At 41.3% G+C, this 27,251-nt stretch overlaps 1 protein-coding gene across 1 annotated transcript in view; it reads left to right on the forward strand.

Moving 5' to 3' along the window:
• Positions 1–20,318, forward strand: part of NHSL1 (NHS like 1) — a gene marked incomplete at both ends in the record, with an annotated part of 162,663 nt that extends 142,345 nt beyond the window's left edge. The window contains 4 exons of the mRNA XM_079550104.1: positions 1,478–1,609; positions 12,104–15,520; positions 15,981–16,110; positions 19,595–20,318. Coding sequence (XP_079406230.1) covers positions 1,478–1,609; positions 12,104–15,520; positions 15,981–16,110; positions 19,595–20,318 — 4,403 coding nt within the window. The remainder of the gene's footprint in view (positions 1–1,477; positions 1,610–12,103; positions 15,521–15,980; positions 16,111–19,594) is intronic.
• Between the last annotated feature and the right edge of the window lie 6,933 nt (positions 20,319–27,251).

Below are 27,251 nucleotides of genomic sequence, written 5' to 3' on the forward strand. Positions count from 1 at the left end.
TCAGATGAAAGTGACAGTTCTTTGTAGATGCAAGGATTCTGCCCAGCAAAGTGCGTTTCATTGGAGAACAAGACCCATTAAAAAAGAGTCAGTCTTTATATCTACAAAATGGTGGTTGAAACTGCTTTGTATTTTTCCTTGTATTTTCATTATTCCGTATGCTATGCTTTACCTTATGACTGTGTCTTTAACTGTTTTAGTAGTTTTCTACACTCTCTGCATGACACACATCACACTGATGTGTAGTCTACCGGGGATAATATTTATGACATATTAGTTACTGTGCATTCATCACTTTTAAGAGGTAAATAATTTGGTCATGAATTTTCAAGAAAGCATAAAAGGCAAAAATATATACATGCATATCAAACTTTTTCTGTTTGATAGGTCAATTTTAAGTAGGTCATCTAAAGGACACTTTAGATGTTTTGTTACTGCTTTAAAATGTTTAACTTCTCATAAGGAAACTATGTGTGAGATTGGGGATGGGTATATTTTTAGAAATGTAGAGAATTGTTTGAGCTCAGTCTAGAGGGCAAATCTTATTTTGTTACTTGTAAAATGGCCAAACTATAAACCTCTCAACAAAAGTGAATTCCTAAAGAATAGCTGCTCAACCTTAATGATAGTGGTGCTTCTGGGTCCCATCAGGATACAGCCCATGGTCATCATAAGGTTTTATCTGGCAACATGCACTTACACATTTTTTTCAGCTCTTACCATTGCATATATGTAAATTCATTTATAAAATTTCGTTTTTAAGCAGCTTCCACTCTAACTGAAATATTCATAATCAAGTATTCATATTCCTAAAACCGGTTTGATCTCTGCATGCTCCATGGAACTTATTTGTATTTGTGTTAAGAGATCACCACCAAAAATATGGTACACTTGACAGGTTCAGAGCAACTTGGAACGAAAACAAATTTGATTTAATGATGGAGGTCTGCAAGGAAATTGTAGTAGCTGTTGCCAATAGCAATGTCTGTTCCTTTATAAACCATTGCAGTCTTTCATTTTCATGAACAGATTTGCTTTTTCCACAGCTCAATATTTAAAAAAACAATAAAAAAAACAAAAAACCAAAAAAACCTCCGTCTCCTGCAACCACCAAAAAAAAAGAAACAACAACAAAAGCAGCCAGCAAACCCACAAATCCCACAAATTAGAGGGCCAAATTAAAGCAAGCATTCTGTTCACCTATAGAATTCTAGCTTCTTTCATCTGTGAATTGGACCCAGGGGAAGTCAAATTCCTTTTGAAACCTGCAGTACTGAGCAGTGTATACATGTGTCTAAAACCTTACTGTGACAGTGTGCTGTATCTTTTCCTTCAGTGTAAACCTTCACTGTAGGATCAAGCTAACATCATTTATTAATGCCTTTTTTTCATTTCTACGACAAAGCTAGTGGAAGAAAGTGCATGATGTCAGCGTGCTTGGAAGTAATGTTGCTTTGCTTATTTTACCATGTATTAGGGGAGAATTTCGACCGCCAAGCCAGCATTCGGCGGTCTCTAATTTACACAGACACGGTGGTAAGACGGCCGAAGAAAGTCAAAAGGAGAAAGACTATAACAGGAATCCCTGACAACATACAAAAGGAGCTAGGTATGGCTCATCAGAACTGTATTCCATCCACTGTTCATTGTCACTGCTTATCATTACTCAACTAATAACATTACCAGTGCTCATGAAACCAATACAGTCTGATAGCCAATTACAGTTCCAAATAAGCAGGTGCCTCCTTGCCACCTGGAAATAAGGGCCTTTTATCTGTGGGCTTCCTTCTGCTGAAGGGAATGTGGTATTTGGAAAATGGTTTACTGGTACAGTAGAAATCTACAGTGATGTAAGTTTTGTGGTCTTTAATGCCTTTATGGAGATTTGGTCCACTCCCCTAAGATGTTAATGGGAGCAAAATTGAAGTGGGTAGGTGTTTCAGCTTGCAGAGTTATCCAGTGGGAAAACCAATTCATTGATGCCTTCCTGGATCTGCTGAGAGTTGCATCAACAGTGAAAATCTGTAAAACTTCCAGTTTAGTTTAGATCTATTTGGCAACCACTTAAATGTCAACATTATTTGATTTCAAATAATTTACATGTTACCATTATCTACTTCATATATATCAAAGGAAAAATGCTGAATCAGTTACATTGACACTACCTCAGTCTGTAATCTTTTCACAGTTAATAGTGTGCAAGATATTCAGAGCTGATGAAATAGTCTGAATTTGGGTAGCCTTTCACACACTTTTTGCAGACAGTAGTGGTGTTGGGTTTTTTTTTGTCTGTTTGTTTGGTTTTTTTTTTTTTTTTTTTTTTTTAAGATATTGCATTTTACCCAAATGATGACTTTATAGAGAAGATGATGAGCTTCTGCATCCGCTCCATCCTTCTCTCTTTCTGCAGTAGAGAAAGAATATCTTAAAATAGCCTGGCAGAACATAACTTTAATTTTTTTTTTTTTTTTTTTTTTTTTTTTTTTTTTTTTTTTTACATGTGAAGTCATGTATTGACTCTTTCAATATATTTCAGTACTTTGCATTTTGCATCTCTTAAATTACATTTTGCTTTTCTGTTTCTGGATGGGTTTGAAGAAGATAGAGAGCTAAACATAGAGTGAGACTGAAAATAAGCAAGTACGTGAAGAGCAGTTTGTGTCTGGAACTGTGCTCCATCAGCATCTGTAATGAACAGTGCCCTGCCACGAGAATCTTCTGTCTCCAGAGAGAAAATTCGCTTATCTTAACTCTGCATTGAATCTTCATGTGGTAGCTTTAAATGTTGTTACCACTGGATCTCACATAATGATTTTGTATCTAACTGCTGCTCCGAGACCTGTCCAAAGCTATGAGGTGTCTTTGTCCATTTCTTCTTGTGGGATGGATACTGTTTGCTGCCTGCCATTAGGAACTCTTCCTGGAAATGTGGAAGTCCCTTCTCCTGTCCATAGTGGACCTTGCTACGTGGCTGCCCTCAGTTGACCTTGCTACCTGGCAGGAGACACTTTCCAGACCTAGAGTCCTCCTTCAGGTTGAAATCTGAATTTTTTCCCTGAGAGAATAGCATTTTATCAGCCTTGCAGTCAGCTATAAGCAATCTCAAGAGCTAAAGTAGGCTCGTTTTAAGCAAACAAAGCTACATGAAACATAACATAAGATTGTTCTTATTGAAAGATCACTTTTTCCTCTTTTAGGTCTTCTGATGAGGTAACTTCTCAGCACGTTTACAGCTAGCTAAGGAATAGCAGAGGCAGTCCTAATCTTCCCTTACCTATTTCGGATGGATACTTTTTATATTCCATTTTCCATTTTCAACTCAATTTCTTTGCTCTTTATCTAGAGCTGAGATGAAATGACTTCTCTTGCGTTCCGTAAAAACCTTTGTGCCACTCACATGCCAAATTGACACTGAGCATAGCTTCAACTATAGATTTTCAGGATTGTTGCAGTCTTACTGAGGCCAGCATGGTATTCTGAAAATGGCATACATACCATGGTCATAGTTTTCACTTTTCAGTAGAGATTATCCATGACATAGGTAGAACCTACCTTGAGGGCAGAAAGAGAAAAGCAGAGCAGAGCAGAGTTCTTTGTTCCAAACTACCTTTTGTCACTTGCAGAGATTCCTGACACTCTCTCAGGCATGTGAATTTTGAAATGACCGACAGCTATACTTCTGTGGTGAGGAGAATACTTCGTGCTGACAGTGTTTCTGAAGCTTGGAGGTTATGTTTGTGACTGTTCAGACTGATGGTGCTTGAAAAGATCATCTGGTGAAATGAACTGAGAATGCAGTTGGCTTCCATGTTAAAAAGAAATCTTCAGTGAATATCTTCAGAATTTGTGACTTTCGCCAGTCTGTTTGCAAAGGGTGACAGGTTCTGTGGTCTTGATTTTGTTCTTTCATTTCATACTAAGCACATTTCATGTAGCACTGTTTGAAGGTTTTCTTTGGCTCCTATTTGAAGTTGCGGAAATACTGGGGCTGACAATATCTCACTGTAGGAGCTCTCTCTGTCCAATTCACTGGCCCACAACCGTCAGGCACACAGTGCTTTAGCCATCTGCCCTACTGTGTAAGTTGGCCTGAAGTAGTTTCATGTTGCTTCTGTGGTATCTGTGTAGCGTCCAGACAGCAAAATACAAAATATATGCCAGGAAATCTTTCTGATGGTAGTTTGCATCCTGTTAGCATATTGATTTCTATCACTACAAACAAAGTGTATTTGGAAAGAGAACAGTTATCAGGGTCTTCATGGGGAAACTAGGAATGCTGCAGCAAAGTGTCTTTGCTGGAATCACCCACCAGGCAACTGGCAAGGCTGGGAATAAATTACATCTCTCTCATCCTTGCTCAATGCTCTATCTGCCTTTCCTCCCCTGTCACTCCCCAAATATTTCTGTAGCTGTCCATTCCTTGTTTCTCTTACACTGTCCCAAAACAAACATCAAGTTGTTTTAAAACATTCCACAGTTCATTTGATCGGAACAAGGATCCGGACTAAACTCCAAATCAAGCAATTGCATTGTGCCTATTGACATTCTCCCTGTGGTTTCAGCTGAATAAATCTCTTTGTTTCTCCTCTAAAGCATTGCTGTGAATGGCTATAATATTTACACAAAGATTAAAATCCCTTGATACATCAGAGTTGCTGTGCACAGGCTGAATAACCAACACATACAGCAGATTCTTGTTACCTCTTGTTTATTCTTCAGAAGGAAGCAGAAACTTGAGAGAACCTCAAAGCTTCAACCAAGCCTGAAATATTTTTCTTTCTTGCTAGAGGGCCTGGAGGCGCTTCTGCTGGGTCAAGCTGCTGGGGTTCTCCCCTGGCTGCTTTGGCCTCTTTGGAACAGGGAAGACCAAACAGAAGAGAAACTGTGTGCTGATTGCTGGCATGAGCTCAGTGGCCACGGTACCCTCACAGAATTTAGGCAAACATACCAAAAGGGATCATTAATAGTGCTCATGAAACACATGCTGAAAATATCTTTAAAAATTCTTAGTTTTAGTTATTGGTACAACATTCAGCCATGTTGTCACAAGAGTGTTCCAGCAATGAACAGCTCTCTCTGCTGAACACAAAAAATGCTATATCAATAAAAGGCACCATGAGGTTCTGAGGCAGATTATGAGTATTAGGTGCCTCCTCATTTCAGTATGCGAGTTACTCTCTGGAGAGTTATTTTCTAACAGCAGGAGCATCTCAGTGCTATTTAGCAGAGCAATACCAGAATAAGAGGAAAGAACAAAGTATCCTTTTCCTGTCTAACACAGAAAATAAAAAAAAAGCAGATTTTCCTACTTCTGAATTATCTTGTCTTATAGAACATATGTATTCAGTGTTCAGTAGAACACAGAAAGTTATATAAATGAGTCAATTGAGTCAGTGTTGGATCAAAGCTTCAGAAAGGCCAAGGAGCTTTCTTTGCTATTTTTTAATGTTTTAGTTTACATTTTTGTGCAATCTCAGTTTCTCTGCTCTGTTTGCATTATCCATCACCTTTAGCTCTCTTCTTCAGGTGTTACTTTTAATACAAACACTGTTCTCCCTTCAGTCAAGGTGTTTCCCTTCTCTTTGGTACAGATGAGCAGATGTATGGGAGAACCTGTCACAGGCTTTGCTCATTTCTCAACTGTTGATAATCTTCAGCTTCCCTTAGGTGTTCCAGCTCTCCAGATCAAAATAAAAGCAGCCAACTGCCTTCCTGTTTCTCTGGTCCCTTTTCTGTATTTAGTGTTCTAGGATCTGTCCCAGACTGACTTTCAGTTTGTGAAGCAACCAAGTCATCTTGCAAGTGTTTCTCCAGAGATCTGCATCTGTGCAGTCCCAGATAGCGTTGAATGGTTTCTGCTGATCAGGGCTCACTCTCTTGCAGGAGAGGCAGGTCCCACAGTACAGTATCTATTCTGTGACGCAGTGCAGTTCATCTTCCAGTAATCGTGCCTCATGACAAAAAATTGGTGCCCCACCACGTCCTTATCTCCAAATTAGAGGGATGTAGATTTGATGTGTGGACCACTTGATGGATAAAAAATTGGTCAAAAGGCAGCAGACAGAGGGTGGTGATTAATGGTTCTATATCCAGGCCGGGATCGAGTGGTGTCCCCCAGGGGTCTGTCTTGGTACCAGTGCTCTCTAACATCATCATCAATGACCCTGATAATGGAATCGAGCGCACCCTCAGCAAGTTTGCGATTAACACAGTGGAAGGAAGGGATGCCATTCAGAGGGACCTCAACAGGCTTGAAAGGTGGGCCCGGGTGAACCTAATGAGGTTCAACACAGCAAAGCGCAAGGTTTTGCACTTGGGCCAGAGGAATCCCAGGCATTTATACAGACTGGAAGGAGCAGCCCGTGAGAGCAGCCCTGCCTATAAGGACCTGGGGGTCTTGATGGATGAAAAGCTTAAGGTGAGCCAGCAGTGTGCTCTTGCAGCTCGAAAGGCAAATAGTATCCTGGGCTCCATCAAAAGAGGAGTGGACAGCAGAGACAGGGAGATGATTGTCCCTCTCCATTCTGCTCTTGTGAGGCCCCATCTGGAATACTGTGTCCAGGTCTGGAGCCCCCAGTACAAGAAGGACAGCTGTTGGAGAGAGTCTAGAGGAGAGCCACAATGATCAAAGAACTGGAGCACCTCCCCTACAAAGACAGGCTGGGGGAGCTGGGCTTGTTCAGTCTGGAGAAAAGAAGGCTGCAGAGTGACCTCATTGCAGCCTTTCAGTACCTAAAGGGAGCCTACAAACAGGAGGGGAATCAACTCTTTGAAAGGGTAGATAAGATAACTGCAGGACAAGGGGAAATGGTTTGAAGTTGGGGGAGGAAAGATCTAGTTTGAATGTCAGGGAGAAGTTCTTTACTATGAGAGTGGTGAGGTGGTGGAAGAGGCTGTCCAGTGAGGTTTGGATGCCCCGTCCTAGAGGTGTTCAAGGCCAGTTTGGATGAAGTCCTGGGCAGCCCGGTCTAGTATTAAATGGGGAGGTTGGTGGCCCTGCATGTGGCAGGGGGGTTGGAGATTCATGATCCTTGAGGTCCCTTCCAACCCAGGCCACTTTGATTCTGTGAAAACAGCTGGTTCAAAAACGCTTCAAGTTTTCTGCCTTTGGATATCTTCTTCCTCTGCCAGGCATCTTGCTTTCTTTTTCTTCTAAGGAAAGTTTCTTTTTCATTTTTAAAAGGGTGTCTTAGAAGTTCATGCTTTGCATGTGATTTAATTACTGTTTCTCACCGTATGGTATAATTTAGGGCCATTATTCTTTACTCCATCTAGTGTTTTCCCCTTCCCCTTTTTTAGAGGATCAGAATGATCTCATGTGCTTATTTCCCATCAGCATATTTCCCTGCCTCCCATTTTCAGTAGATCACAAGAGATTCCCACTTGTAAGGCCTCCTGTCAGTCACTGTGGGGTAACATCTGAATGAACTCTTCACTTGCTTTCTGGTGGCTCAGCTCAGAACCCCTGTTGTTACCGGCCAGTGTCCCTTGGGACTGTTGGAACTTCTCCCTTGAAAAGTTATAGAAGAAAATATTACATCCTAAAAAATGTGGACATTTGGTTCAAATTAGAACTTTGAACATTCTTTGGAAAGAAACTCCCCATTATTTTGCCTTTTAGCTGATACTGGTTTTGAAGTTTGTCCACCTTGCTTGTCTTCAGTACTATTCAAGCAGAGTATTTTGGAATAAGCAAGTATCATATGCTTTTGAATAATGGGGAATGAAAGACAGTGGTGTCTTTCAGGGATATATTGCTTACCAGAGCCTGGATGTTCAATTGGTGAAATGAACAGAACCAATAAAACTTCCAGTTCTCTATATTTTCATCAGAATTTTCCCTTGTGGGAAGATATGCAAGATGATTGCAGGGTAGTTTTTTAGCCAACAGGGTGGAAAAGTATTGCACGATCCTCTGCAACATTTTTCTCCCCTCTGTGAGAGTACAGATGCGTGGTGCACAGTCAAAATTCCTAAAATTACTGTGAACCTGATGTATTTGTCTGTTTCTTTTTAAGCATCTGTTAAAAATCTTTGGTATGAAAACTAGGGTAAAACACTTCTGACTTTTTTTTTTTTTGTAACATTGGTGAAGTAGTGGTGGCTGAATAGTAACTTGGCCAGGTCTCCAGGTTTGGAAGATTGCAAGGTGGGGCATGAGAAGAAGAGATGAAAGGAACAAATCTAGGAATGTGCCTATGGCACAAGAGACAAATGCGTGTAGTAGAAATGATTAGTCAGAAGTAGTCTGGGAAAAGGAATTGTTTCTACGTACTAGTTGAAACAACTGATACAAGCTGCGATACCAGCACACACTTTATCCTCTCAAATCCTCAGTTTTCTGTCCTCCTTTCAATGCACAGGACCTTTCTGCTGCAGCAAGCTGCTGGTGCCACTAGGTCTGCTAGAGTCACAGGGAGCCTTCCTTAGCTGTACCCACCCCTGGGGATTACTTGTAGACCTGTTCTTTTTTCCATCGAGTTTGTAGAATTGGTCTCAGTCCCCATCATATGCATTTACCACCAGTCAGGCACATGCAGGTTGCACCAGTTTTCCTATCTTGAATCAAGTGCTTGGAGTTGTGGTATGCATTTGAACCTTTTCTCTGTGTTCTCACGCAAGAGATGTTAAATATACTGTATACTTTGCTTGGGTTCCAGGTACTGGATGCCCTTTGCTGCCAGGCTCTGTATTGAACACATGTTAGGGAAGACTTGAGACATTACTTCAACATTTTCAGTATAGCAGGAAGCAGCGTAATGAAGAAGAAAGGAATCTTAGATTTAGGTATCCTGTGGTGGACGTAGTGCTGACTACAGTGCTGATGGACACAAGATAAAATGCAAACAAGTAGTACATTAACAGTTTTCAGCCATATTTATCATATTGCTTACAAAGGCAGCAAGGACCACTCTTAGATATATGTAACGAGAAGATTTTACAAAAAAAAAAAAAAGGATGTTCACCTGTATCTGAAAAATCAAGACTCTCAGGAAGACTCCACACAGGAGGGATCTCTAGCAAGAGATCCTTCAACACTGACAGTCCATCCTGAAAATGGGGTCCTAAGGGGTGGAGCCAGGTTCTTGAATTGCCTTCACGGCAATTCCAAGGTCTTTTCTCTGGGTGTTCAGTCAGTGGTTCAGACCATGACTCAGCTGTTCCCATACACCTCCATATTGCAGCCAGTTCTGACTTAGTCATGTTTAGCACCTGCATCCTGATGTCTGTTTCTGCAGGGTTGGTTTTCGTTTGTTTGTTTGTTGTTGCTGTGTGTTCCAACTAGATGGTTTCGTGGATTATATATTTTTAAAACCTCTAAGTGAATTCCAGCACTTTGGTGTTATGGAAATCTGGTAACTTCTCTGTTACTTAATCAGAGATTTTCTGATAAAGGTAGCAATTTTGATGTAATATTGAGTTAAGAGATTGAGCTGCTTCATATAATTGGTTTGTCCATCTTCTAACTGCAGTGCCACCAAAGGCAGTTTGATTTCAAGAATTTTTGGAAAATAAACAAACAAAAACAATTTTCTTTCTAGTTACTGTAAAGTAAAATAGTGCCAACCATGAAAAGCCCCTTCCCTAAACGCATCCAAATAATGACAGGATCTAGCCGGTATTTTGTACCTCTGGGATCTTTTGCCCTCCCTTGGCAACCAGGGTTGTCAAATTTTTGTGCTGTTGAGGCAATTTACATTTCCATGCTTGCATTAGACTGGACCCAGGCTACATCTGTGCTGGTATTAAGCACAGGGTAAGGGCTGGTGCTCAGCAGCATCCTGCACTCGCTCACTTTGCTTCCTCATTAGCAAGCTGCTCAGGCACAGCAGGAGTGTGGGTACAGTCATGCATACGGGAACAGAGCTTGGCTTGGATTGGCATGAGGAGTCTTTGGCCTCTTAATTAGTAGCACAGGGGTTTTAGATATAACACTGTGCTTTAATTTTGTATTTCACACATTTTAAAGTATAATTCATATTTGCAATCAACAGTATGTTCCAGTAGTGCATTCTAAAATTACTGGGTTTGGAAGGAAGATGGAGGAGTTTTGCAAGTTCAGTGTTGTCCTGCTTTGCCAGTTGCCTTCCATAGCAGTAACTTTTTAAACAAGCATAAGGTATCCATGTATGTTAAGCTGCTTGTGAAGTGGACTGCTTTTAGCTTCCCTTGTGAATACAAATAGATGATGTGCTGAAATGAGGTTCTCTAGGCCTCAGGTCAGTATTTATTAGATACACAGTGCTTACAGCTTCATTCTGCACCAGCTGTCTCGTTCCCTCCTGTATGTATATATATGTATTTCAGAGTGGTAGGAAAAGTACCCCACCTTTGTGGCTATTTATGTAACTTGGTACACAATTTTTTATCACCAGATGTTACTCATGGCTAACAGTTGTCGTTGGGGATGTCACAGCTCCTATGTATACATATCAAAATTAGACATGCGTAATGTCTGCTTTGATGGTTTTTTCTCTCTTAACCCAAGAGAGACACTGATACTTAAAAAAAAAAAAAAAAAAGGAAAGAAAAAAAAAGATGCAAAGCAAAAATAAATTATTTTTCTTACCGTACTGTACGTTCTTAATGACTGTACCGAATATGCAAATACCTATTTTGATTGGCTGCAGTAGCCCATCTGTTCTGACAGTATCTCATATTAGATTATCTAAGACATTTGCCAGCATCTGAGTATCTAGCTTTGCTCTAAATCTCTACAAGAAGCAGAAAGAGGCTACATTTTCATGAGAGCAAGAGAAATCTGCACAAAGCAAACTTAATGGGCTTCAAGCTGCTAAGAGACTTCTTATGTGCCTAGGGAAAAGAAGTAAACAATCTTTTTGTGTGTGCTTCTTTCACTGCTGCCTTTTCAGAGCCCTCTTTTCCTTATCCTAAATGCCTCTTGTGCCTGGCTAGAATAAGGATAATTAAATGTCTTTTAAATGGTGTTTAAAGCTGCATGATAGGAATACCTATCCTCCTGATCGAGTTCTGTATAGTAAATGCGAAAGGAGTGCAGTCCTGTTGAGTATGCTACTACATTGCTTCTGAGAGGAGCATTAAGGCGGAGATTTGAAATAACCAGTTTTCCCTGCAGTGACATATGCAGTATCCTTACAAGCATCTCCAGCAGCATGGCTGCCTCTTGTGTTTGCTATTTATAAAGTAGTGCAACTGAATTGGGAAGCAAGAGCTCTATGCAGACTGATTTTAAAGCTGTTCCCTGATTCTTCATTTTAAAAGGTACCAACACAAATGTAAATTTAAAAGAACCTTAGGATTCTTTCTGCTGACCCAGCGATAACTGTACCTTGAATTAAAGCTTTTTTTGCTTTTTTTTTTCTTTCCGTTGTCCTCTGTTTATGCCAATATGTGATTATTACATCATTAAATAAAGTACTGTTATTTTTGGTTTTCTGATGGTGCCGAGATTGGGACAATCATATGTAGTGGAGATTTTTCTTTATGATAAATAGAAAGTAGTCATGTGGAGAATTCAATGGCAGTGTTTTTTTATCAGTGTCGCTAGAGCAAACACGTTATTTGTGGTAAAACAGTGCATGTTTCAGTGTGTTAGCCTCTTTGTAGAAGAAAGGCATGGATAGCTCTCCCTGTCTGCTGAATGGTTTTTCTGAAGCATAATGCTTTTAAAAGGCAGATTTGATTATTCACATTAGTCTTCAGATTTCCTTCCCCTTTTCTTTATTGCATGAGGCATTAGCATGGAAGCACACTTCATATTTCTCAGGCTTTTGTCTGTTCCTGCTGCTTTGCCTCCTGGAAGTCAAACAGTGCTACTTGGTTTCTGACACAACTGATTACTATGGAAATTATTACCATGTCATAAAGAGAGGATTTCATGTGTCGAATGTGCTGCGTGAATGCAGGCAGTTCTGTAAGCAGAAGGTTCCTAGTAATAAAGAAAAAGGGAAAAGAAATGCAGAAAATAGCTGTGCAAAATCCATAGTTGCAGATTCTTCTTCAGAAGGCACAGCCTTCAAGAGACTGGGGAGCGAGCTGGGTTTTTTTCTTTTTTTTTAATCACTAAGAAGATAAATGTGAATTTGTGCTTCAAGGAATAATTATTTTATTTTGACTCCAGCAGTTGGCACTGGCCAAAGTGATTTCCGAGGGCACTCGATGTATGTCCCAGATCACAGTTCCACACTAGGGCGACTTGACAGCTATCGCTCTGCTATGCAGCGGTCTGAAACCAAGGACACCAGCTGCCAAACTGAAGAAGTTAAAGTTGTGCCTCCTTCAATGAGAAGAATACGAGCACAGAAAGGACAAGGCATTGCAGCTCAGATGTCTCAGTTCTCCAGCTCATCTGGAAACATGTCCGTGATGAGTGATTCTGCTGCGGTTATATTTGCTTCTCGCCAGAATAGTGACATAGGTTTCCACAGCTTGCCTCGGGCTGGTGCAAGAGTGTCTCTGCAGACCTTAGAACAGACCCAGAGCATCTCCAGACAGACTGAAGACATTGCTGGCACTTTGCCCCACCAGATAAGTAAACTGCAGGTGGATGATGATGTTGTGCATCTGAGAAATAATGCCACAACAGGAACTCTTGCGAGGCCAAAGTCTCAAGAGGTAAGAAGTTATGACAGTGAAAAGTCTACTAGTCCAGCATGTGTAGTCTCTCCCCATGCCACCTACTCAACAAGTGTCATACCCAACGCAACACTCTCGTCCTCCTCAGAAGTTATTGCTATTCACACTGCCCAGAGCACTGGATCGCTGGATAACAAAATTAGCAGTTCTGCTGTGTACGCAAAGCCAAGAGACAATCCTGTTGCCAACAATGCAGTAAGTGGGAAAGAAGATCACCATTCTTCAAGTGGTAACTGGAGTGAAAGTAGCTCCACACGTCACTCACAGACTTCAGATACTATCCCATCTAATACTGTCATGTTTCTTTCTCTTGGTGACTCTGCTGTCTCTCTCAGCACTCCTGGAAATGTGGAGGCTGGTTCTCAAAGTGTGAACTATAGCTGTAGAAGCAATCTTGCTTTACCAAACCAGTCCCAGGACAGCGATGGTAGGAGTGAATCTAGCTACTCAGGGGAGCGAATGCAAGGTGCAGTGAGCAGCTCAGAGCACTGGCTATACAAGTCTGCAGAAAACAGTGAGACTGCGTCATGCAAGGTAGCTTGTACCACACCAGGCTGTGCCACTCCTGGCAGCAACCTTAGCAGCAGCAGCCTGGAGAGGACGTCAGTCAAAGAAGATTCTACTTCTCTGTACTCTGTAGACCATGATGGTTATTACAGCTCTATGAGCATGGACTCTGGACTGAAGTCAGGCACGCCATGCTATAGTACTAATGGTTTTGGTAATCCCAGAGACAGTGTGATTAATGTCTTTGAAGCAAAGGAGAAGAAACATCAGGATGACCAGCCAGGCCAAGGTGAAAAATTCCTTGCAAGAAACATCTCTCTAAAAAAGGCAAAGAAGCCACCTTTACCACCATCTAGAACAGACTCACTCAGAAGGATACCCAAGAAAAAAGCTCAGTCCAATGGACAGGTACTTGATGAAACCCTCATTGCCACCCTCCAGCATTCTCTTCAGTTGAATCTCAAATGCAAAAATGGCAGCTCCCCTTCCCAGAGCCCCTGCAGTGACTATGAAGATCCCTGGGTGTTGCGCTCTCGCAGCCAAAGCTCAGTGAGTGCAAGCAGCAGCATGATGTCCACTACTGCCCCAAACATGTACTCCATTTGCACAGTCACTCCCTCTCAGAGTGAAACAAGCAGCATCAAGTCGGAATATGCTGACCAGTGGGGTTACTACAGTGACTATGCTGCAGTGGCAGATGACCAGATGAAGTCTCCAGTGACCCATTCTACCAGTACCTCTTCTGCTCTCAGTGATTACAGCATCAGCCACTTCAGTGATAGCTCAAGGGCTTCTGTACCACAAGTGCCCACTGGACTGGCCAAACCAAAGAGCACTTCTCCAGAGAAGACCCACCGAGTCACATCGCCATCCAGTGGGTACTCCAGCCAGTCCAATACACCCACTGCACTTACTCCAGTGCCTGTGTTTCTAAAATCTGCGTCATCAGGAAATGGGAAATCCAAGCTGAAACCTAAAGTGCCTGAAAGGAAATCTTCTCTTCTGTCTTCAGTCTCCATTTCTTCATCCTCCACTTCTCTTTCTTCAAATACATCTACTGAAGGGAGTGTGAGTGTGAAGAAATTGGACCCCTCGAGCTCTCCTCCAGATTCTGGTGCACCTCCACCTCCTCTTCCAGCACCTCCTCCACATTGCCTTGAGCTCTCTCCCCCCTCTTCCCCTCCTCCTCCCCCAGCAGAAGCTGTGGATCTATCACCATTGCCAGCTTCTCCCACATTTCCCCCCCCTCCACCAGAAGCCGATGTACATTCTTCCTTTGCTCACAGTGTCCAGTGGTTACCACAGGAAGCTTCCATCAGTTCATACTCTTCCCCTGTTCCTTCTCCTATTTTCCCTTTAGTTGTCCCACCACCAGCGCCACCTCTTGATCCCAAACTGACAAAAGCTGCAATGATATGCCCACAGTATTCATTTAAGAAACACGATCAGGAAGATTCTTGCTACAGTGCTGTGAAACAGCCATTCAGCAAGCAAGATGCATCAAGACCTGTGATGCCCTTAGTAACCACCAAAGCATTGCAAATGGTGCAGCTGAGGTCTATCAAAAAAGCAACAGAAGGGGACCCATCACCTGAATCTGCTTCTGAAACCATCTCTCAGGAAAAGGGTGTTGTAAGTTCATCATCACAGTCTTCCTTAAGGCCGTCTCTCTCACTAAGACTCAGTAACAGCGTAGGTGAAGAGGAGATGAAGATTCATGGCAATTCATTAAAAAACTCACCTCAAACACTGGCTCAGAGTTCTCCTGTGATGCTCTCTGACAATATACCCAAGCTTGAGAGCGATCAAAATTCTGCAGTTACCATGGGTCTAAACAAGTCTTTGGAACCGGATTCCCTAAGGTCAGCTCCAGAAGCCACACCTAAGTCGCCAGTGCGGAGCGAAGACTTCCATTCTGGCATCCCACTGCAGGGGTCACCAGCTTCTCCAGACAAGACTCAGGTCGTTTTGCCAAACAAGAAACCGCCTCCCATTTCAAAAAAACCCAAACTGTTCCTTGTTGTACCACCTCCACAGTCAGATCTCACAGTGGAGAAAATAGCTGAAGTGAGTGATACTGTCAGATGCACATCAAGCCCGACTAAGAGAGACGCTGTACTTACACACTGCGAGGAGGCGAGAAATTGCCTTACAGATGGACTCGGCTCCAGCAAGATGGACTCTGGCAGCCTGGTTCCTGAGGGAGGAGCTGCCGGAGTCACCTTCTCTGAAGCAGTGGGAGCTGGTGCCTTTGTGGTACAGCCCGCTGCATCAACAGTTCAAGAGGAGCCCAGGCAAGAGGAGCAGTCGGCTTTTGATGAAGGAAGCAGCTCAGGCAGCAGCCAAGACAGCGGCAGTAACACTGAAGGACACCTGTCTCAGGAGAACGAAAGTGGTGAGTCTGCTTTCTCTGACTCTTCTTCCGACGTAACGATAACTGTGCTAAAGAAGGTGGGGAGTGAGGATAGCTGTTGTAGCATTCATCTAGTCTTCTGTAGAGAAAAGGAGCTCTTGCAATAGTTAGAGCTAAAAGCCTAAGGGAAGTTGCAGGATTAATACTTGTTCCAATTCTATTCTGACTTCTCCCCTTTGCAGACAGGGAAATAAAAAGTATGCTTTATTTACCTGTGCTGGCAATAAAACATCCTATGAAGAAATTGTTAGCTTTGTTAGTTTTGTTTGCATTTTAATGCAAATGATAAAAATATTCTTTCAGTATTGTACTCTGCGTGTGTCTGTACAAGCAAAGGCATTTCATGCAGCGCAATTTCTGAAGCAAAGAAGGGTGGTTTCAAGATTATAAACCTGTTGGTTCCCGTGGCAGACTGACAATATTGTTCATTATTTCTGTGTAGCCGAGGTGTTTGAGTCAGAAACAGCAAATAGTTCATTCCTGCCAAGCAATAATTATGGGGAAGAGACGGATGGAGCGGCAACACCAGCGAGACCGAGGACTACTGAGGATCTTTTTGCAGCCATTCACAGGTACTGCAGAGATTGCCCATTCCATACAGTCTTGTCTATTATTTCTCTCAAAAATTAATTGATGTTGTTTTACTAAAACACCCCATTACATGTCATTGCTTCAACTGAAAGCACATATTTATTGGCTTTCTACTAAGACTGTAGAGGAAAAACGTATGGAAAAGAACATGTGTTTTACTGCTTTACAAATGTATTTGATCTATTCTGAACTAAAAGCTATCTGATTAAATCAATACAGATTGCATAATGAATATCCTGCCCCTTAAATACCAACTTACATCTAGTATTTATTGTACTGTTCTCAATCTGCCATATTAACTCTACTGTTGCTTTTTCTGTGTAGCTTTTTGTTTTCATTCTTGTTCTCCATCTCTTTTTACTCTTCGCTGCTTATATGGTGCAGTTTGGGACAGAGGCTCAACGCTAATGCTTCATGGCAAGCGTGGCTGAAACTGGCAAGTAACACAACATGTCAGTCATATGGCAAACCATATGGCAAACGCTGGATTATAGTTTGCCATAATCCAGCCTGAAGTCGGGTGTTTTGTGTCAAACTGGTTCATGAATGAAATGTGCAAGACTGGCTCTTATTAATGTCATTATTCATTTCCCTTAAAAACGAAATAGGCAACTCATTTCCTGTGCTGTTCTCGTTAGGCTTGGAAAAAACAAACAAACAAACAAAAACCTACAAAATACAAAATGAAATGTGTGCACCATTTAAACAGTACACACAGAAGACCATTACCGCTCTCTGAACTACTGAGCTTGCATTTAGAGTAGAATCAGTGTAGTGGTAGTGCCATCTTGTGGCTCTGTCTTTTACTTCAAAATCTGGAGAGGCCATTCTCTTGGTCGCAGAAGTGCTCAGTGGAATTCATGTATGTTTCTAGTCAGTTTGCACGTATGTGCATGACTTCTGCATCAGGAATAGTGAGGGATGGAAAAAGTCTTTTTGTGAGAACACAGCTGGGATTTAGGAGATGTTACCAAAATTACATATATATATTATTACATAAAGTTACATACGTATAATACTGACCTTTTATAACTTACTGTTATCCCTTAGGATTTGGCCTTGTGGAGCTGTTCTAAAAATGGCCTGTTGCAATCATGCTGCATGGCGTTCACTAGGACTGCGACATGTCTGTTTTTAGAATAAAGTGTTCTGGCCAGTGACCTTTTCCGTTATGTATGCAGATAGAGAGTGGATCTGTGTGTGTGTGTGCACATACTTGGAATTCCTGATTTTATGGGGAAATGGACAATGGAACTGGATGTGACTTAGTTAAAACTGCTTGACACATTTGTTGTAAAGACCTTGCTTTTGTTGGCTTTAGACTTGAACCACTACTCTTCTTGGTTGAAAAATGTTCCCTCTCCACCTTATTTCTAAGGTCTAATTTCAGTAATTGGCACTCCTGAATATGTGCTTTGGAATAGGACAAGAAATTTAGTTGTATGTGCGTCAAAGGTAGGAAGAAAAATCTAAGTTTAAGAAACAGTTTTGTTCAAATACGTGTCCTATCTATGTCTGAAAAGCCACCAAAACCAAATTTGGTTCTTAATTTTAAGTCTGCCTTAATTTATACATGCTGAGAAAAATTGCTTAGGTGTGGACAGCAAACTGACCATTCTGCTCTGCATTCACTGTGTTGTTGAGTTACTTCAAGCCAGAATAACCAAATTTTTCGCCGCAGATCTTTGAAATTGAGTTATGCTCTATATTTCTTTGGAATTTAATTTAATTTGGCAGCAACACAACCTCAGTTCTGGAGTGTTTAAAGATACCCACAGACAGCCAGAATCCTACTGAAGGGAAGTCTCTGCCATGTAACACAAGTATATGTTTACACACAGCTTTACAGAGCATCCAAGCAACAAATCCACTTGCTACCTGTGGTACCAACACCCAGTTCTATCTATGCAATATGCTAATGTTTGCCGCTACCAAAATAACAATTCTATCCTTATGTTATCTTCTGTTGTCCATTCAGCCTGAGGATGTCAGTTTTACACTCTTCTTTCAAAAAGAAAAATGGTGGTAGTGGTGGCAGCTGAAAATTGCAGCTGTTAGAGTTGCCTGTGGGGAGTACCACAAGTGATCTATTTGTGAAATTCACCACTTAGAGAGGCAGAATGCTTCCTAAGTCTTGGCAGTTTGTGGCAATGACTGTTGCTGCCACCCACTTAGCTGATGGATTCTGTTCCTTTGTTTTATACTTTTCTCTCAGTAAGTTGCAATGCGTAAAGACATTTGAGCTTGCCTTGGCAAAACCTCAAACTCCTTAAGAGAAAGTATGGCTAAAGATCACATGAAGTAGAAACTCCTTTCACAAGGGGAACAGTCAGCATTGAATATGCTTGATAAAAATTAAAAATGGAATTATAGTATGATAATCTTCTCTTTGTATCAAGTCTGCTAACTTGCTTTAAACTTTTGGCAAAAAAGTATCGGTAAAAATAGCATTTATTCAATCTTTTTTAATTTATTCTTGTTTAGTCTACAAAGGAGATAATAAGCATATAAAGATAAGCAGCATTACTACAGATAAGCAGCATTAATACAGATAGGAGGCATGTAATACATCCCTTTCTTTAAGATATTATTTCTAACAATGGAAAAATGTGGAAAGAGAACTCCAGTTTCCACTTATTTCCAGTCCCGTAATTGTTTCTTAATTTTATTTTTGTTTCTTTTGTTTTCATTAAACTAAAACCACTGGGACCCTTCATTTGAGAAGATAAAATTCAGTCAGGAACTTCACCGATTCTTCATTTAATCAAAAAGTTGGTAAAGCACCAACAGGACTGTAATTTTGTTTCTGTGTATCTCATTTAGAAACTGGAAAGCTCAGTTTTCACTGTTCATGTTTGGGTTTATGGATGGATGGTTAGGATCTGCTTTGTTTACTTGACCTTATCTGTAGAAATAATGCATTGCAATATCCTTTTGTAAAGGCAGGTGCACTGAACTGCACTGCCAGTTCTCCAGGGAAGATCAAATGAAACAGCTAAACAGACCAACAATAATAAAAAACAAAAAGCAAAAAAACTCACAAGCCTCCCCCCCAAAAAAAATCCCCACATAAAAGCCCAACATATTTGATGGCATATTTTTAATCAAGAAAAATCACATTGAGGATTATCTTCATAATTAACTAATCTTAGCAATTCAGTACTGACTCCAAAAAGTCTGATTTTCTAAACAGATTCGGTGTTTAGACGTAAGACTTTTGTAGTTTCGTTGTTGCAGATTTGCAGAAAAAGAATAATAAACGTAGCTTTACCTCCAATACTTGCAGTAATGGCGATGCAGTTTTGGTGGTGTTCTTCCTCATATTTTAGATTTAGATTAATTCTCCCTTCTCCCTCTCTTGTCTGTAGCTTAATTCATTGCCATCCCTCTAAGCTGAGTTTAATTAGGAGTGGTAAAAAATTTCATCTTTTTGTTTTGTTTTTCTTGTTTGTTTTTCAAACTTAGATCCAAAAGGAAAGTCCTTGGCCGTAAAGATTCTGAGGAAGATCGTACCCGCAACCATTCTCCTTCACCCCCCGTAACACCCACTGGTGCTTCCCCAACCTTATCTACCCTCAAACAGGCAGGATCTATTCAGAGAAGCGTTCGCAAGAGCAGCACCAGCAATGACAACTTCAAAGCCCTGCTGCTGAAGAAAGGGAGCCGCTGTGACACCAGTTCCCGCATGTCAGCAGCAGAGATGTTGAAGCACACGGATCCACGGTTCCACCGAGCCAAGGTGGATGCCTCTCCCGACCTTTCCGACAGCCCTGCCAGCTGCTCGCCCAGCAAGAGCAAACGGGCCCAAGAGGAGTGGGCCAAGAGTGAAGGCCTGATGCCGAGGAGCATGTCCCTCTCCAGCACTAGGTACGGCCGATCACGAACACCACCCTCTGCTGCCAGCAGCAAGTACAATGTTCGCAACCGCATCCAGAGCAGCCCCATGACTGTGATTAGCGAAGGAGATGGGGAAGTGGTGGAGCAGTCAGAGAGCAGGGCCCAAAGGACTTTGGATGAGCAGCAAGAGAGGCAGCTTGATGTATTTAACAGTGATGAAATAGACATGAGTGACTTTTCGTATTCTGAGGAGCCAGTCTGCAAGGAGTCCTTGGATCCGACTCAGATGGACTTAATGACTCAGCCAGGTACTTCAAGGAAGTACCTAAGTCCTTCAGCTGAAGAAAGTTAAGAGGCAGTGACAGATGGCGTTGGATATTAGTCTAGAAAATGACAAAGGACTAGATTCCAGAAGAAAGCCCAGATCAGGACAAGTTTACTTCGCTGAGCATTTACTCCATGAACTGCATGTGTGTGTTTAAATGCTGAAGCAATGGTAGTTCTGCATGGTTGGGGTGGGGTGGGGAGGACTTGCTTTGAATGAGTGGTCTGTGGCTTAAAGAAAGTAACAGCTGAAACTGTTGTGTGAAGCCTTAGAGGTCCTCTTGGGGGCGGGAGTAGGGGAGTTTTCTCAGAGCCTGTAGGGGTGTGAAGTTTTTCTTTTTCTTGAGACTGCATTTGTGCAAGTAAAATTTAAAAATAAGCCTGCTAAAGAGGAAGAGGAAGGCTTCTGTGGTACAAGCTGGACATTTGCTTGAAAAGCATTGTTAGTGCAGTGTAGTGCATTTGTTAAGCAGAGAGGTAGGATGAGGATCCTGTGGAAGATAGTAGGGTTGGTGCTGGGGCCACGTGGCTTCTTATCCAGGTATGCCCCAGCATTAGATGAAGTGCGTCCTGCTAATGCCAGTAGGTCACCAGGTTATGAATTGGTCCAGGGTACTTTGTTTTTTCCTGAGGGAAAATGGAACACAAGTTGACATAGACAAGGGAGCCAAGTTTTTTAACTCTGTACTGGCTGCTATGCAGCCTCACTCATACACTTGGGAAAACACTCATTTCCAAGTGAACTGCTTCCTTGGTCGGAGTATTCCCTTAGAGAACTGGAGCAACTGGATACGTGCAGAGGATGTGAGCAGACAAGGGAAGTGGGAGAGGAATTAAGCAGTATACTGCCGGAGTTTGGAACAGTTAAGCTTCTGAATTCTAAAATAGAATTTGAGAACTTGCACTACAGATCTGTAGGTGAAGCCTATCTTTCCAAATTGAAACTTGGGAGTTACGTTTTGCTAGAAGTCTTTCTTCCATTTGTCAAAATGGAAGAGTTACTACTTTTCATCACTTGAAATATGGATACTTGCTAACTTTTGGTTACCAAAGAATAAGTTACAGTTACTTTCCTTTTTGATTTGCCTGCAGTATTTCTTTTCTTTTTTTAACCTTAATAATTTAGTGAAGTTCGTTTTTATTGTATATTTTACAGATAATAAAAACATTTAACGGTTTTCCAATTGTAAAGAAGACCATTAATTGAAACTGAAATATTGGCTAGAGTTTTTGGTTCTTAGTAGGAGTTAAGGTTTTAATTTGTAAGAAGAATTTTGCATCGTTTGATGGCGTGAGCAGTTTTGTATTGTTTGTAAATATTGAAAGTTGTTAAAATATCTTTTGATCTCCCTACTGTAGAATTTATACATTTTTAGATTGCTTTTAAAAAGAAAAAGCACTCTTTGTAGATTATTTATTTTAGAGAAATATGCTTGTAATCTCTTTCTTCATTCCTTTACTTGTTAGTAATGTAAATTTCAGGGGCCTTTGTTTAACTCTTCCCTTCTCAAGAGGGGAATAGTGATGAAAATGCTGTGACTTTGCTTCAATAAAGAAGGCGGCTGCCAGTTGCCATATTGTCTTTTGAGTTGATTAAATTCTCCTTCAAAAGATGTGTCCAGCGGTGTATGGCAACACACTGAATGCCACAGACCATGCATCCAACTACTAATCTACAGTTTTCATTGCAAAAGTTACTAATTCCATTTAGAAGCATCACTAAAGCATACTGACATATCCATCCCATTTTGGCATGCCAATGCTGAGACTAAAAAACCTGAAATAATAAGCTTTTTCCAGAATCATTTGTGAGTGTATTTACTACTTCTTACTTGCAATCTGTCCCAGAAAACTAAAACTATTGGAGAACCAGATTATAAGCAGAGTGAGAGAGAAGTGGAAAGTGAATCTGGCTGCACAGCAAGGGTGGGACTAACTGGTGCACAGCAAACTTTCTACCATTTGTACATGCTATTGGAACTGTTGGGTTTTTGGAGCTAAATAAAAACTTAATTGGGCAAAATAGAGTATTTCAGCTATTATTAATAATCTGAATTAGATACAACTGCTAGATGTGTACTGACATCCTTTGGTGTTTCTCTCAGAGCTGTGATCCCATTAAACAGAGAGCACAGGAGTGTGCATGGAGCACTTTTAACAGCAGGTACCAGTTCAGAATTGGTAGCTCAGATTTTTTCAGCTGTGTTGTTCTCAGCTCCAGTTCTTGCTGCTGAACTCAGCCCCAGGGCACAGCAGCTGTGCTTACAGAACTGGCAGCAACTCTGGCATGTATGTAATTATGGTAAGCAAAATGTATTTTATGTCATATATCCAACTTCAGAGATAATTTCTTCTATTATAGTTTCTGTGTATAGGAAGGATTTGCAATTGTGGTGTCCTGCTGGTCAACAAGTATAGATTAAGTTTGGGAAACTTCTGCTAAAGACATCCAGAGCCCTTGGAGTGGAGAAAGAATAAGGAAACTTCTGCCATGCTAAAGAAGTCTGGTGTCATCCTGATGAGTAATCATACTATTACTGGGCTTGTTCATAGTTTACAGTCAGTTTACACATTTCCTCTAAAACAAGAATTGTTGTTGAAGCTAGATCTGAGATTAGTATGTTCTTCCTTTCATTGTGAATGTTTACTTCACCATTTTCCTATATTTTGCTTCCCTTGACTATGTTCAAAGTTCATTCTTATTCATATCAAATGTATGCAGCCCAAACTCCCCTTAGTATTCGAGCCCTTAAATTATTAAGAAGTATTACATCCATAAGGCTGTGTGGTACTTACAAGTTTTCACTGTATATACAGTGAAGAGAGGGGAATTGATTAATTGAAATGAAGGATGGTTGCGTGAGAAGCAATAGCTTGGTGAGAGGAGGCTTGGAAGGCTACTGGAAACCAGTAAAAAGAATTCAGAAAGAGGTGGATTTGATGAAGAAGTGGTTTTGAGGAACCAGGATGCTGGTTCATTTGTAAGGCTGTTGGAAAGAAGGCACAGAATAATGGTAGAAAAGGTGAAGTAGGGAGATTTCTGAGAAATGCAGTGAAAGCAAGGAGTGATGGAGAGATACTAGGCAGACAGGCTAATGCAGATATGAAGTTTCAGGTGGTGCAGGAGAGATAAAAGGGCAAATTAACAGTTGGATAGTTGCAGTAAGGGGAAAGAAAAAACGTGGCCTTAAGTCTTTATTCACAGTATGAAGGGCATGGAATGCAAAGTCAGTCAAACATGAATAAGCGTTTCAGGAAAGGAAAAGACAAAGTTGTGTGAGCTTAGAGAAGTAATAGGCTGAACTGAGGAAACATCAGACAATACTGGGCAGGCAGCTGCAGGCTCGAGCTCAACAGTTGAGAGGGCTCCATGTACAAGAGGGAAAGAATATGGGATCAGAGAGGCTAATGCTCGCATTCATGTCTGCCAACATCCCCTTGTCCATGGTTCCCACAGACTGGCTGCAGTTCTCCAGAATCACTGTACTCCAGTACTTGCTAAACATTGTCAGTCACTTCCTGGACTGAAGAGAGGTTATTTGTGCACAGAAATAAATGCCTTCATAGTATTGCAAACTAATATATCTTGTCAGGTATTCTTCAGATCCCATAGAGTTCTGGAAAAGCCATTTATAGCACTGCTCCAACCAAACATTTGCTACAGTGCATTAAGTGGTTCAAAATGATGTATTTGTCTACTTCTATAAGAGAAGATTAAAAGGATGGACTTCTCCAACAATAAAGTGTTAAAAAAATTGGAGTGGTAATGAGGAATTATTTTATCTGTTTTATTTAAATGAACTTCAGTACTCTTAAGGGCATACGTAAGTACTCACAAAGACATACATTATGGTATCTTTCTGGTTTTCCCTGCTATACTTTATTCGCTGAATCAATTTCAGAAGCTACTTCTTTCAAGACTAAGTTGGAATTAATGTGCATTGAAGATTTTAAGCTACAGAGATGCTTAATAAAGAAGTGCAATATCATGTGCTTTTCTGAGAGACAGGATAAGTGCCTTACAAGAGCCTCAGCAGCAGAATGAGTACACTTTGCATTGCCAGTGTAGCTCTTTGCAGTTAGTTGATTTCACATAATGAGTCATCAGCCTTTTAAGAGCCAATCAGTTCTTCTCCCAACAACGATCATGGAAAGTGCCATTGATTTTGAGTAGGAAATTGCCTGTTAATGATGAATCCGAATGTGTGCATATATGCGTGTACTGTGGGAGTGTGTACCGAAGAAAGCCCAGCCCCAACACACAGGATTTTCTTCTGTCTGTAGTGCAGTGCTCTGTTTGTGCACCAGGTGGTATAAAAACAGAAATGCTAACTACTTAAGAAACAAAAAAGTGAAAATCTGTGAGGAAAGGCAGGCTGCAGAAGCTTTTGTGTGTTGACTATGGCTTCAATAAATCATGAATAAGTTATTTGGAAAAACAAAACAAATGTTCTTTTCCACAGATATATGAATTACAACAACAATCAGATAAGTTCTGGCAATGAATCAGAGAACAAAATGCCTTATCTGCCACCTGAAGAAGAACGCTTCCATTGTAGCAGTACTTAAGTGGTGTGGCTCTCATGTTCTTGGAAAATTAACTAACTTTGTTTAGACAATATTGTCAACCTAGTTGAATATGTTTTGTAATCTCCTGAAGGCAGGGATTTTTGTGCCCATTTCTGTACAGCCCAGTGTAAGAAAAGTGTTAGAAACAGCTGCTAATTGCCTTTGGAACAAGCAACTGGATTTCTGAGCCTGTTTAAACTTAGTGATAGACTGTAAAGCAACAGGTGCGGTCAGTGTTGGTGTGCAACAGCGTCAGCTGAGAAGCAGCCCTACTTTGATAGTATTGTTTTAGTCCATTTGCTGATGCAGCTTTTGGTGAGATGTTCAGACAGAAATAAAGACTGTAGAACATGAAGAGAAGTTGTTATTTTTCCAAGATTAAAAAATCACCAGCACTACTTTGTATCTAGACTGTTCTTTTTGGAAGTCCTAGGCATCAGAACCACTTTTGAGAATGTAACAAATCAATCATTGAATTCACAGGATGAATTTCTTGGGTGATGCGTCAACTTTTGTAGAGCCAAGCTGGATTTTGGGAACAAAGAAACTCAAAATTACTTTCTGTGCTTCTGGCTAAGAATCAACCTAGTTAACATGACTGGTTGGAGGATAATGACTTCTGTATTACAAGCTTATGTCAGCTTTATTTTCATACAAAATTGACAGAATACTGCAAAGATGCATGCAGAGTAGAACCGCACCAGGATCGATGGGGGAATCATCTGTATTTTTATCCCTGCAGAAGACCAGGTAAGTTAAAACAGCTCAATGGCACACACAAACTCTAGCAGATCAGCTAAGAAGTAAGGAGCTCAAGTAGGCTTCTATCTTGGTGGCATCTTCATAGGTTCTACTGACTCTTTTAATATTCTACAAGGGGCAGTAAAGCAAATAAATCTGTTATAGGTGCACTGTCTTGCCGTAATTCTGAGAGCAACAAAGTGCAAATATCTGTTTTTCTGTACCTTTGTGTCTGGTTGGATACTCTGCTGTATCACACAGTGCATGCTACAGTAATATGCTCACAATATTTATGGAGTCTTTCCTCTCTGCAGGTTTTTTACTACCTTCAAGAGATGGCCTAATACCACAGTCTTGCCCTTATTGGAGTCACTACTACCTCCCCTTTCCTACTTCAATGAAATTTGTTGTTTTTTTTTTTTTAAATTAGCTAATTCATATGGATTTCACAGGGAGAGTTGTAACAAGGTGTAGAAACCAGAAAGAGGAGAAGGAAGGACTGATCTCACATGCAACAATCATTACGTTAGACTAATTTCCTGAAGAAACCTTCCTTACTAAACAACACAGTCTTTTTCTTCAGTTATGTGGAAGACTCCTAGCAGTGGGACTGGTGTGAGTATGCCTGAAGGACTGGTACTGGTCCTGACTGTTTAGGTTTTGGGAAGCCTGTTAGGAATGGGGATAGCTCCCTATGGGCAGAGCACTCTGAAGACCTAGCAAAAAGATTGTTCTGATCCCTGTAAGGTGCTTATTTGATAACAGCTGAAGCTGTTTTCTCCCCTCTGAAGACTAGAAAGAGTTCAATTTACTCACAGTTGGGCATGAGAAAAGAGCACAGCTACCTGTGGGACTGGAAAAGCTAGGCCAGGTGGAAGCATCTAACCAGTTCTCAAGACCAGCACTAGGATCTAATTGAAACTAGCTAAGAACATTTTTGGCTGTATAATGATTGTTTAAAAGCTGTTTTAATTTCTGATAAGGTCACATAGGTAGCACGGTATTTGTGAAGTAACTTCTGCCTTCCTCACCATTTCTGCTCACCTGCTGCCTACTCCACTCTCTGTGATATTTCTCAGCTGTGTTATTTCCCACCTGGCGATCATGTTGGCACAGCTACCAGACACATCCAACAATCAGCATGCACCCTGCTCCCTTCTTGCTGCCTGTACTTCCTCACAACATCTCCAGCTAGTCCCTCCTTAGGGTACCCATGGCCCAGGGCTGGCTACCAGCATGGACACTCCTAGAGAAAGGTGTAAAGTAGGAGAAAGTAAGCACAAGCTCTGCAGACACCTGATGGCAGCAGGAGAGGAGGATCAGAAACTAAGCTTAAAACAGGGGGGAAGCACTTGTATCACTGATATACGAGACCTGGCATTTGACCAGGTCTCGGTGAACACAAGGTGCCAGTGCCTGCTTGGTTCTCAGCAGTTGTCTCACTGCTCCAGGACAGAGAGCCTCTTGGCCACCTCTCACAAACATGGGATGATCCCAGTGGAGGCTGCACAAGCGGATTAATGTGATTAACTCAGCGAGTGTGAGTGTGGGGGAGGGTGAAAATGGCTGCTGCCAGCCCTGTGCCACCATTGCCACCTGCTGCCATCACCTTCAGCTGCCCTTGCCTGAGTCAGGTGCTGTGCCTGCACAG

Source organism: Tetrao urogallus (genome assembly GCF_951394365.1).
Source record: "Tetrao urogallus genome assembly, chromosome: 2".
NCBI lineage: Eukaryota > Metazoa > Chordata > Aves > Galliformes > Phasianidae > Tetrao > Tetrao urogallus.